This window comes from Ranitomeya variabilis, chromosome 1, assembly GCF_051348905.1.
Source record: "Ranitomeya variabilis isolate aRanVar5 chromosome 1, aRanVar5.hap1, whole genome shotgun sequence".
NCBI lineage: Eukaryota > Metazoa > Chordata > Amphibia > Anura > Dendrobatidae > Ranitomeya > Ranitomeya variabilis.
Window position 1 is genome coordinate 15,469,039 of NC_135232.1, and position 13,716 is coordinate 15,482,754.

General features: G+C 45.7%; 1 protein-coding gene across 3 annotated transcripts in view; it reads left to right on the top strand.

Annotated features, from left to right (window-relative positions):
* Positions 1-13,716, top strand: part of LOC143793538 (uncharacterized) — a 379,060-nt gene that overhangs the window by 330,599 nt on the left and 34,745 nt on the right. For 2 of the 3 annotated variants that reach the window (XM_077280591.1, XM_077280592.1), the window contains exons 1-4: positions 1,804-1,926; positions 2,503-2,649; positions 2,966-3,145; positions 3,593-3,716. The exons of the other annotated variant lie outside the window; for it this stretch is intronic. In XM_077280591.1, the coding sequence (XP_077136706.1) occupies positions 2,560-2,649; positions 2,966-3,145; positions 3,593-3,716 (394 nt within the window). In that variant the 5' untranslated portion in view covers positions 1,804-1,926; positions 2,503-2,559. Of the gene's footprint in view, positions 1-1,803; positions 1,927-2,502; positions 2,650-2,965; positions 3,146-3,592; positions 3,717-13,716 lie in introns of those variants that run through there. 3 annotated transcript variants of the gene reach the window in all.

Sequence of the window (13,716 nt, forward strand, 5' to 3'; positions counted from 1 at the left end):
GTGGCACAGTGGGTCCATGAACCAGGTGCGCCACCTGCGAGCGAGACCCAATATAACTTTCAGTAGAAAATCTTCAGTTTTATTCAGGTTGATGCAAAAATGAGCACACCCCATATCGAAAACAATTACATCTAGTATTATGTATGGCCTCCATGATTTTTAACGACAGCACCAAGTCTTCTAGGCCTGGAATAAACAAGTTGGTTCCATAATGCATCATCTATCTTCTTTCTCTTTTAGCTCTTAGCGCCTAGATGCTGGATGGAGAGTGATGACAACTTGTCTCTCCAGAATTCACCATAGGTGTTTGGTGGGGTTCAGATCAGAAAACACTTGGCCACTGAATCACTTTTACCATGTTCTTTAAAATGTGACATTGGTCTTAGATGTGTGTTTTGGACCATTGTCCTGATGGAGAAGTGCAGGTCTACCAAGAGCACGGAGTGATGGCAGCATCTTCTCTTTCACTGTGAGTTCATGATCCCATCAACGACATGTAGAAAATAGGAATGTTCCAGCAATGAAAAGTGTTTATTCCATAGAATGCTGTAGATAAGCCCCTGATGGCCGCAGCTTATAGGCCAAAACTGGGCTGACACATTCCCTTTAATGTCCAAAGAAACTCCCACCTGGAAAACAAATGGCCTCCTCCGGATCACACGGCACAGCGGTGTGGCACAGCACAGTGGAGCGACGAACTGCACAGCAGAGCGATGCACTGCACAGCGGAGCGGCACGGCACAGTGGAGCAGCACGGCACAGGGGAGCGGCGCACTGCACAGCGGAGCGGAACGGCACAGCGGAGCAGCACGGCACAGGGGAGCGATGCATTGCACAGCGGAGCGGCACAGCGGAGCGGCGCACGGCTTAGCGGAACGGCACAGCAGAGCAGCAGCTCATCAGTCCTGTCTATGCTCACTGCAATTCATGGCAGCAAAACCCACAGAGGCTTCATCAGCAGCTCCACATCTACAACAGCCGCGACCCAGCGCCACACCTGTGTACATGACTCATACAGGCCAATGTACGGCGCCCTGAAAAACCGCAACCGGGGGGAATTATAGCCCCGTTCACACATCAGTTTTTTGCCAACAGTCACAATCCATCGAATTTTGAAAAAAACAGATCCGTCGCAGATTGTGAAAAACTAATGCGATGGATCCGTTTTTCACCGGATCCAACTAGCTGATTCAGATAATTGGATCCTAAAACAATCGGAGCATGCTCAGCTTAAAAAAAACGGAATCCGGCGCCATAGGCCTCCATTCTAGCAAGCGACGGACGGCGTCGGATTTCGACAGACACAAAAAACCTTACTTTGACCGATGTCTCCGGACAATTATCGCTGCATCTGACGAACGACGGATGAAACATGAGGCCACACATCACTAATACAAGTCTATGAGAAAAAACGGATCAGGCGGCAACATTCATCACATCCGTTTATTTCAACATTCGTTGGATTGAGACTGATGGCAAAAAACTGATGTAAAGAGGCCAGAGATCTAATCCTGAACTAGCGGCAGACAGCGAGCACAAGCACCTCTCTCCTGAGCCCCGCCCCCTGGTCACATGACGGTGACGTCACCACAGGTCCTTCACTTCTCTCCTGAGCCCCGCCCCCTGGTCACATGACGGTGACGTCACCACATGTGCTTCACGTCTCTCCTTAGCCCCGCCCCCTGATCACATGACGGTGACGTCACCACAGCTCCTTCATCACTTCTCTCCTGAGCCCCGCCCCCTGATCACATGACGGTGACGTCACCACAGCTTCTTCATCACTTCTCTCCTGAGCCCCGCCCCCTGATCACATGACGGTGACGTCACCACAGGTCCTTCCGCTCTCAGTGCAGCAGCTCTGTCCTGGTTGTGTGCAGCTCGTGTTCTCTGGTGTCAGCCAGCAGCAGATTTCCCGCCATTCCGGTGAGATTACAGGAGGGTTTGGTGGAGTTTTGGTGCTTGTGGTAAATCTGTGAGAGGAGAGTGTGGGGTGAGATCAGAGCTGTTCCTGTGGAGGCTCCTGCTCCATGTGACTGCGGCTCCTCAGTGTTGGGGACGGGCAGCATTGTATGGGGGATGTGCAGCGTCTGCTCCTCATCTCACGGCCCCCGCTGGAGGTGTAGTTACCACGGTGACCGTCCCCTGCTGGAGGTGTAGTTACCACGGTGACCGTCCTCCGCTGGAGGTGTAGTTACCACGGTGACCGTCCCCTGCTGGAGGTGTAGTCACCACGGTTACCGTCCCCTGCTGGAGGTGTAGTCACCACGGTTACCATCCCCTGCTGGAGGTGTAGTTACCACAGTGACCGTCCTCTGCTGGCGGTGTAGTTACCACGGTGACCGTCCTCCTACGAGGCTGATAATGAGCGGTCAGATCGGCGGAGGAGGCCGCGGTGGAGTTTTGTGGCTTTTCCTCCTGATAAATGTTGATATTTGGCAGAATTTAGTGATTGTCGTTCTCTCGTCCCCTGTGATTTCCATCTTCTCCTCCATCATGAAGACGCCGGCAGGACGAGATCCCTCCAGCTGATCCAGTGTTCATCCCTCCTCCTCCTGAATGACCCCGAGGATGGACGAGGACAGGGATGAGACCACCAGAAGATTATTCCACTTGGCCCTGGAGATCGTCTCCCTGCTGAGCGGAGAGGTAACTCCTCTACATTTCTATCAGCTTTATTGTGTTCTGTGACAAGTCCGACATCGGGAGGAGGAAATCCAGAATAGAGAGAAGGATTCTTTCCTGTAAGAGCAGTGATTGTGTGGAGCTCTCTGCCCGGAGGAGTTGTCATGGGGATTCCCTATAAGAGCTGTAGAGGGGCCGGGATGTCTGTCCGGAGGGGAATAATATTCCCGGTTATGGCCCCAGATTACTGGAGACGGTTATTGATCCCGGGATTTCTACTGATTGTCAGATCTGGAGTCGGGAAGGAATCTTCTCCCTAAGTGTCTCTCTCCATACACAGGATTACACAATAGTGAGGAAGACACCGGGGGACTGTGTGACTCCCATCATCCATCTCCAGGAGTCAGGAGGGCGGAGCCCGGGCCCCATCACAGAGCCTCCCCCGCACTCCCTGCTACATGAGAGGAACAAGAAGATCCTGGAGCTCAGCAACAAGATGATTGAGCTGCTGAGCGGAGAGGTGACTGCTGGGACATTATACAGCACTGGAGGATTCTGGGTGATGAGCGGAGAGGTGACTGCTGGGACATTATACAGGACTGGAGGATTCTGGGTGATGAGCGGAGAGGTGACGGCTGGGACATTATACAGCAGTGGAGGATTCTGGGTGATGAGTGGAGAGGTGACTGCTGCGACATTATACAGGACAGCACTGTAGGATTCTGGGTGATGAGCGGAGAGGTGACTGCTGGGACATTATACAGCACTGGAGGATTCTGGGTGATGAGCGGAGAGGTGACTGCTGGGACATTATACAGCACTGGAGGATTCTGGGTGATGAGCGGAGAGGTGACTGCTGGGACATTATACAGCATTGGAGGATTCTGGGTGATGAGCAGAGAGGTGACTGCTGGGACATTATACAGCACTGGAGGATTCTGGGTGATGACAGTGTGGTTGTTGTCAGGTTCCTATAAGGTGTCAGGACGTCGCTGTCTATCTCTCCATGGAGGAGTGGGAGTATCTAGAAGGACACCAGGATCGGTACCAGGACGTGATGATGGAGGAGCTCCGGCCTCTTACACCACGAGGTGAGAAGCGAGGCTCCTTGTTGGCTCCGGTGGATGTGATGACGTCTCTCCGGCGTCGTCCTATAATAGATGAGTTTCCTCCAGACTTGCTCTGGTTTTCTCTAGATTTTATCCGTCTGACAACAGCTTTCATTTCCCTGATTATTTTCTTCTGATCTGTGAGTCGCGGTTTCTCCGCTGTCTTCATTAGAGATGGGCAAATCCAAGCAGTAAAGTTCGGGGTCCGCACTGATGTCCGAGAATTGACTTCTCCCAGAACTCTGTGTTACTGTTTGGGTTTGGCAGAACAAAGCTTGTTGAAAGGCCACAGCTTTTCCTGTTTGGGAACTTTAACCCCATCACAGCCATTTCAAGTATTGGCATAGTTGCGATTGGCCGTCACATTGTCTATAAAAAAAGAAAAAATTAAGTCCTGGGGTCTCCTTTTGTTTTTGATAACAAGCTCAGGTAAAGCTGACAGCACGGTGCTGGTGCTCTCAGGCTGGGAAGACCCATGGATATTTGGCCCCCTCCAGCCTAAAAATAGCCGCCTGCATCTGGCCCGAAAAGTCACATCCATTAGATACTTGCCCTGGTGCATTGGCAATCGGGGTAATATTTTGTGGATGATGTCAGCTTTTTAATGTCCGCTGACTTGAAGTCCAGGAGTTAGTAATAGAGCGTAGAGCGTCATCTGTCAGGCACAACCATCGCTAACCCTGTAGTGACAATTAATAAACACACAGAAAAAAGCCCTTTAATTGAACAAAACCTTCCCCAACATATCCCCTCTTTTTCCTATTTATTAACATAAAAATTAAAAATCTAAGACATCGTCATCTGTCCGCTAATAATCTATAATGATGATCTCCCACGACGAGCCCAACTCTGCTACATCTGGTTGCACTGCTGAGCGGTGACATCAGTAATGTTACCACTACGGCCGCCAGCAACACTGCGTTTACGTGAGAACGAGGTTGCATGTGACCAGCAGCCGCCTTAATGACGTCACCTTTTATTTTTATGTTAATAAATGGGAAAAAGAGGGGATTTGTCGGGGAATGTTTTGTTCAATTAAATACTTTTTTCTGTGTGTCTTACTTTTGATTATGAGGTTAGAAAAGAGAGTATGTGATAGACACCTCTCCATTACTAACCCCTGGGCTTGATGACAGCTGATATTACGAAGCTGAAGAGCCGAGGCTAAAGGCCAGTGGGGCGGCTGAGGCTGGATGTTATTAGTCTGGGAGGGGACCAATATCCATGGCCCCTTCCCAGCCTATAATTTCCTGTCCGCAGCTGTCTGTTTAGTGTTTGCTGGTTATTAAATTTAAGGGAGACCCCACTTCTTGTTTTTTGGGGGTCCCTCCATTTTAATAACCAGTAAACACTAAGCAGAAACCTTTGAGCTGGTATTAATAACCGTGGAAGCTTTATGGATACTGGCCCCTTCCCAGAATAATAAAACCAGCCCCCAGCTGTCTTCTTTCCCTCAGCTGGTTAGTAAAAATAATTGTGACTCCACCCTTTTGTTATATTATTTATTCAATAAATACATGTACAGTAAACTACACACACCGCCCTATTTATATATGTCACAGACATATTTCTTACTATGACTAGAGCAGACCTTGGATTGGGAACCCAGTCAAGAAGTGCATAGAAGCAAGCATAATATACACTCACCGGCCACTTTATTAGGTACACCATGCTAGTAACGGGTTGGACCCCTTTTGCCTTCAGAACTGCCTCAATTCTTCGTGGCATAGATTCAACAAGGTGCTGGAAGCATTCCTCAGAGATTTTGGTCCATATTGACATGATGGCATCACACAGTTGCCGCAGATTTGTCGGCTGCACATCCCAAAGATGCTCCATACAAGGCAGGATGGATCCATGCTTTCATGTTGTTTACGCCAAATTCTGACCCTACCATCCGAATGTCGCAGCAGAAATCGAGACTCATCAGACCAAGAAGCGTTTTTCCAATCTTCTACTGTCCAATTTCGATGAGCTTGTACAAATTGTAGCCTCAGTTTCCTGTTCTTAGCTGAAAGGAGTGGTACCCGGTGTGGTCTTCTGCTGCTGTAGCCCATCTGCCTCAAAGTAAATCTGTAAACCCTAGAGATGGTTGTGCGTGAAAATCCCAGTAGATCAGCAGTTTCTGAAATACTCAGACCAGCCCTTCTGGCACCAACAACCATGCCACGTTCAAAGGCACTCAAATCACCTTTCTTCCCCATACTGATGCTCGGTTTGAACTGCAGGAGATTGTCTTGACCATGTCTACATGCCTAAATGCACTGAGTTGCCGCCATGTGATTGGCTGATTAGAAATTAAGTGTTAACAAGAAGTTGGACAGGTGTACCTAATAAAGTGGCCAGTGAGTGTATATGTGTAGTTCTACACTCAGAAGGGCTGGTCTGAGTATTTCAGAAACTGCTGATCTACTGGGATTTTCACGCACAACCATCTCTAGGGTTTACAGAGAATGGTCCGAAAAAGAAAAAAAATCCAGTGTGCGGCAGTTCTGTGGGCGGAAATGCCTTGTTGATGCCAGAGGTCAGAGGAGAATGGGCAGACTGGTTCGAGCTGATAGAAAGGCAACAGTGACTCAAATCGCCACCCGTTACAACCAAGGTAGGCCTAAGAGCATCTCTGAACGCACAGTGCGTCGAACTTTGAGGCAGATGGGCTACAGCAGCAGAAGACCACACCAGGTACCACTCCTTTCAGCTAAGAACAGGAAACTGAGGCTACAATTTGTACAAGCTCATCGAAATTGGACAGTAGAAGATTGGAAAAACGTTGCTTGGTCTGATGAGTCTCGATTTCTGCTGCGACATTCGGATGGTAGGGTCAGAATTTGGCATAAACAACATGAAAGCATGGATCCATCCTGCCTTGTATGGAGCATCTTTGGGATGTGCAGCCGACAAATCTGCGGCAACTGTGTGATGCCATCATGTCAATATGGACCAAAATCTCTGAGGAATGCTTCCAGCACCTTGTTGAATCTATGCCACGAAGAATTGAGGCAGTTCTGAAGGCAAAAGGGGGTCCAACCCGTTACTAGCATGGTGTACCTAATAAAGTGGCCGGTGAGTGTATATGGGAGTGATGGATACCCGATAGATCCATGTACTGATATACAGCTCTGGCAACAATTTAGAGACCACTGCAAAATGTTCAGTTTGTCTGATTTTTCTCTTTATAGGTATATTTTTGAGTAAAATGTAAATTGTTCTTTTATTCTATAAACTACTGACAACATGTCTCTGAAGTTCCAAGCAATAAATTTTGTTTTTATTTTCTGAAAATGAGAAATGGTCAAAATAACAAAAAAATGTATTGCTTGCAGACCTCAAATAATGCAAAAAAAAAAAAACAAGTTCATAATCATTTCGAAACAACAATACTAATGTTTTACCTCAGGAAGAGTTCAGAAATCAATAGTGTGTGGAATAACCATGATTGTTAATCCCAGCTTTCATGCGTCTTGGCAGCTTCCCACCAGTCTCTCACACGGCTCCTGGTACAATAATGTCAGCAGTTCTTCTTTGTTTGATGGCTTGTGACTATCCATCTTCCTCTTGACTACATTCTAGAGGTTTTGAGTGGGGTTCAGGTCTGGAGATTGGGCGGCCATGACAGGGTCTTGATGCGGTGGTCTCTTAATGTTTTCCAGAGCTGTATGTAAGTCTACAACCTCACTGCATATGGTCAGGATTGACCTATGTGAAGCCATACACTGGGTCTAGTGTTAACCATCCCGTTTTGTCTTCGTCATGCCGTGTGGTGTTACTTATCACAATATGGTAGACGGATTTCATGCATTGATATCTGCTGGCGTGCGCTTTCTATCTGAGGTTGTGTAGTATTGTTCTATTTGAAATGAATGAAGATTGATTTGTATTCTCTTTCCTATATGCACTCCCTATCTAATAACTCTCACTACGCACAGTCGCCGGCTGGTGAATACTCTCATCGGCGTCGCCTGCTCTGCCAGGTGTACACTGATGAGAGTAGTGGTCATCAGCTGACGCATTACCGGCGGTCACCTTTTTACCGCCAGTCATAGCTGCTGGCTCACACGCTATCATCTATGTGACATTGTCGGAACCACAGCGCTGTGTCCGGCGGTAACGTCAGTAAGGTTACCACCCATCAACCGGTGTTTCCTGCGCTGTCACAACCTCACAGCTGGGAACTGACATATTTAACATCATCACTAGACACTAACTAAAGATTTACCTTTTTGATAATATTTTTGCTAAATAAAGGTATTTTATTAAAATTTTAAATATTCAACTGTACTTTATATATTTATATATTATATATATTGAGAACATTCCCTGAGACCCATCACTTTATTTTCCGTTTTCCATGTTGTGTGACGGCTTCTTATCTTGAATGTTGAGCTGAGTTTTTTGTTGATACCATTTTGCGATACCTGTGATTTTTTTTTTTCATTGTTTTTTACTGCGTTTTTGGGGAGGTGTTTTTAATTTTTTTTTTCTTTTTTCATAGCACGCACCATGTGGGATAAACCTTGATGTGGCAATGCCAAATACATTTTTTATTTTTTATTTATAATGATTTGTTCTCATTCTGGGAGACAAAGTAGAAATAATGGAGACTTGCACCTTCAATCCTATAAATACCGGGCTTAATAGGAAAACCTTGGTTCAGAGATAGGGGTCTTCTACAGGTCCCCGGCAGTCATGGCAATTCATTGTTTGGACCCTGCGATCTACTGACTTACTGGCAGGGGAATGAGAGAACCAATCAATTAAAGGGAACCTGTCAGGGTGTCAGCAGCAGTGAAGTGGTTAAATAGCAGCAATGTGAGCTCGCTCCACAGACCCGCACCTCGCATCCTCCATGTATGAAGATCACATATCAGGAAAGGGTTAAGGAGCCTTATCACATAATTTATCCAAAAAGTTTTTTTTTTCTAATATCTAGTCTGTATCTTCTCCCATTCAGTTTCATCCCATTGCTTCTCATGTTTCCATGTGCAAATCGGAATAATGATGATCCCTCTACACTGTGACAGCCCTTGAGATATTTTTAGACAGCTATTAAGTCTCCTTAGTCTTCTTTTTAGCAAGCTAAACATTCCCAGATCCTTTAACCGTTCCTCATAGGACATACTTTGCAGTCCACTCACCATCCTGGTTGCTCTTCTTTGTACTTTCTCCAGGTTTTCAATGTCTTTTTTTACAATGTGGGACCCCAAACTGGACACAGTATCCAGATGAGGTCTGACCAAAGAGGAGTAGAGGGGATAATTACTTCACGTGAACCATACTCTGTTCTTCTCTTAATACATCCTAGAACTGTGTTTACCTTATTTGCTGCTGCATCACACTGTTGACTCATGTGCAGTCTATGATCTATTAGTATACCCAGGTGTTTTTCCACACATGCTGCTGCTTCGTTCTATTCCTCCCATTCTATAGAGGCAATTTTAGAAGTAGAATCTTGCATTTCTCCCTATTAACCCCTAAAGCCCCGAGATTGGTTTGCACGTTAATGACCGGGCCAATTTTTACATTTCTGACCTCTGTCCCTTTATGAGGTTATAACTCTGGAATGGATCCCGGTGATTCTGAGATTTTCTCTTGACATATTGTACTTCATGATAGTGGTATAATTTCTTTGATATTACCTGCGTTTATTTGCGAAAAAAAATGGAAATTTGGCAAAAATGTTAAAAATTTAGCAATTTTCCAACTTTGAATTTTTATGCCCTTAAATCACAGAGATATGTCACACAAAATACTTTCTACTTTACATCAGCACAATTTTGGAAACAAAATTTTTTTTTTTTGTTAGGGAGTTATAAGGGTTAAAAGTTGACCAGCAATTTCTCATTTTTACACCATTTTTTTTTTTAGGGACCACATCACATTTGAAGTCACTTTGAGGGGTCTATATTATAAAAAGTAACCAAGTGTGGCACCATTCTAAAAACTGCACCCCTCATGGTGCTCAAAACCGCATTCAAGAAGTTTATTAACCCTTCTGGTGCTTCACAGGAATTTTTGGAATGTTTAAAAAAAAAATGAACAGTTAGTTTTTTTTCACAATTTTTTTTATTTCAGCTCCAATTTGTTTTATTTTACAAAGAGTAACAGGAGAAAATGGTCCCCAAAAGTTGTTGTACAATTTGTCCTGAGTACGCTGATACCCCATATGTGGGGGTAAACCATTGTTTGGGCGCAGGGCAGAGCTCGGAAGGGAAGGAGCGCCGTTTGACTTTTCAATGCAAATTTGGCTGGAATTAAGATGGGACGCCATGTTGCGTTTGGAGAGCCCCTGATATGCCTAAACATTGAAACCCCCCACAAGTGACACCATTTTGGAAAGTAGACCCCCTAAGGATCTTATCTAGGTGTGTTGTGAGAGCTTTGAACCCCCAAGTGCTTCACTAGAGTTTGACGCAGAGCCGTGAAAATAAAAATTCTTTTTTTTTCCACAAAAATTATTTTTTAGCCCCCAGTTTTGTATTTTCCCAAGGGTAACAGGAGAAATTGGACACCAATAAGTTGTTGTCCAATTTGTCCTGATTTCGCTGATACCCCATATGTGGGGGGGAACCACTGTTTGGGCCCATGGCAGAGCTCGGAAGGGAAGGAGCGTCATTTGGAATGCAGACTTAGATGGATTGGTCTGCAGGCGTCACATTGCGTTTGCAGAGCCCCTAATGTACCTAAACAGTAGAAACCCCCCACAAGTGACCCCATATTGAAACCTAGACCCCCCAAGGAACTTATGTGTTGTTAGAACTTTGAACCCCCAAATACTTCACTACAGTTTATAACGCAGAGCCGTGAAAATAAAAAATCCTTTTTTTCCTACAAAAATGGTTTTTTAGCCCCCAAAATTTTTATTTTCCCAAGGGTAACAAGAGAAATTAGACCCCAGAAGTTGTTGTCCAATTTGTCCTGAGTACGCTGATACACCATATGTTGGGGTAAACCCCTGTTTGGGCGCATGGGAGAGCTCTGAAGGGAAGGAGCACTGTTTTACTTTTTCAACGCAGAATTGGCTGGAATTGAGATCGGACGCCATGTCGCGTTTGGAGAGCCCCTGATGTGCCTAAACAGTGAAAAAACCCCAATTATAACTGAAACCCTAATCCAAACACACCCCTTACCCTAATCCCAACAGTAACCCTAACCACACCTCTAACCCAGACACACCCCTAACCCTAATCCCAACCACACAGGAAGAGTGTGTCTGCGGGGCTGTATGTATGTGTGTGCGCGAGTCTGTATGTAGTCGGGCACTGTCCAATGGGACTAGTAGTCCCATCCAGCTATGCCTGCTACAGTGACAGCTAGCCAATGGTGGGACAGTAGGAGTCCCATCATCTGGCTACTGTGGAAGTGTAAAAAAAACACCACACATATACAGTACGTACTCGCCATACAGCTAATCCCTGACGCCCCCGATCACATGCAAAAAAAAATAATAATAAACCAACCGTATACTCCCTGTTCCGACGTAATCCATTTAATAACGAGTGTCCCACAACGATCTCCCATGGAGAGCTGTCACATCGGTAGATGTGACTACTCTCCAGGGGCTCCGGTGATACAATGACTGAAGGTATAATTCCGCAGTGTACCACTCCGCCATCCGAGGTTGCTGCCACCGGCAACGCTGCTTCGGAATATTCTCATGCAGCATTGCAGTAAAGTGAGACCACGAACTCCGGTAACCTCTTCAGTGATGCACTGCAGGAGATTACTGGAGGCCCTGTAGAGCGGTCACATCTCCTGGGACAGTAGTTATTAACTCCTTAACGACCGCCGATATGCCTTTTAACGGCGGTAATTAAGGGTACTTAAACCACAGCACCGTTAATTAACAGCACTGTGGAAAAAGTGTATAGCGCCCCCAGAGTCTGATTTTCTCTGGGGTCTTGGCTGCTGGGGGCAGCCGAGACCCCAGAGAACATGATTCGGGTCGGTTTTTACCAACCCATGGGTTGTGATCTCCGTTATTAACCGCAACGGCGACCACAAAAAAAAAAGTGCAATTTGCCATTTTTACTTTCTTTATCCTCCGATGTGATTGCACATCAGAGGACAGAGAAATGGGGTCCCCGATCCCCCCGATACTTACTAATGTCTCCCGGTGTCCCTGAGTCCTCCTTCCCCCCGCGGCCTCTGGCGTCTTCTTCCTGTAAGAAAATGGTGGCCGCAGTGCGCCAGCCGGCTCCCGGCAACAATAGGAAGATTTCCCTATTGGTTCATTTTGGTCACTGTGATAGGGTTGAGATTAGATTAGGTTTGTGGTTAGGGTTATGGTTAAGTTTGGGATTAGGGTTAGAGGTGTGTTGGGGTTGGGGTGTGCTGGGGTTAGGGCTATGCTTAGGATTGTGATTAGGGTTAGGGGTGTGTTGGGGTTAGGGATATGGATAGGGTTGGGATTAGGGTTAGGGGTGTGTTGGAGTTAGTTTTAATTAGAATTGGGGGATTTCCACTGTTTAGGTGTATCAGGGGATCTCCAAATGCGACATGGCGCCAATTTTGCATTCAAAAGTCAAATGGTGCTCCCTCCCTTCTGAGCTCTGCCGTGTGCCAAAAAAGTGGTTTACCCCCACATATGTGTAACAACCCTGCCGGCATCACTGCATGGCCTCCCATTCCCCACCTGCCTTACACACCAACTTGCTGACTACTCCAGGCCATGCTGTGAGTTCTGTCTTCTGGCTCCATGCTGTGTGCCTTATGTCTTTTGCCTGCTCTGTGCATGCTTCCTGGCTGTGTGCATAGGGGGGCGGCGCTGGCAATTCCTGATTCTTATTGAGACTTTGTGCACCTTCCTAAGGTGTCCTCTGCCAATTGCCAAGAGGCCTCAGGTACTTAAGGCATCCCCACCCATTAGAGGATACCTGAGCAACTTTCTTCCTCAGTTAGTATCTTGCTACTGAGCTGCCAGGTCCTGTCCTGTCTCAGCCACCCAGTGGGGCTTTGTACCCTTTGTCCAACAAATCTAGATACGTTCCTTGGGAGGTCTAGTTTCCAAAATGGGGTCATTTGTGGGGGGTTTCTACTGTTTAGGTACATCAGGGGCTCTGCAAATGCAACGTGACGCCTGCAGACCATTCCATCAAAGTCTGCATTCCAAAACAGCGCTCCTTCTTCTCCGAGCTCTGCCATGCGCCCAAACAGTGGCCCATCCCACATATGGGGTATCGATGTACTCAGGAGAAACTGGACAACAACTTTTATGGTCCAATTTCTCCCATTACCCTTGTGAAAGTTAAAATTTATTTGGGGGTGAAAAGATCATTTTTGTGGAAAAAAATATGATTTTTTTTATTTTCACGGCTCTACATTATAAACTTCTGTGAAGCACTTGGGGGTTCAAAGTGCTCACCACACATCTAGATTAGCTCCTTGGGGTCTAACTTCCAAAATGGGTCACTTTTGTTGTGCTTCTACTGTTTAGGCACATCAGGGGCTCTGCAAACGTGAGATGGCGTCCGATCTCAATTCCAAATTTCACAACAAATTTTGTGTTTCATTTTCTCTTTTTACACTTGTGAAAATAATAGTTCTGAAGTAAAATCTTTGTTAAAAAAAAAAAAAAAAGTTAAAGGTTAATATTTTCCTTCCTCATTGCTTCAGTTCTTGTGAAGCACGTAAAAGGGTTAATAAACTTCTTGAATGTGGTGTTGAGCACCTTGAGGGGTGCAGTTTTTATAATGGTGTCACTTTTGGTTATTTTCAGCCATATAGACCCCTCAAAGTGATTTTAAATGTGAGGTGGTCCCTAAAAAAAATGGTTTTGTAAATTTTGTTGTAAAAATGAGAAATCGCTGGTCAAATATTAACCCTTATAACTTCCTAACAACAACAAAAAAATGTTGTTTCCAAAATTGTGCTGATGTAAAGTAGACATGTGGGAAATGTTATTTATTAACTATTTTGTGTCACATAACTCTCTGATTTAACAGAATAAAAATTCAAAGTTGGAAAATTGCGAAATTCTTAACAT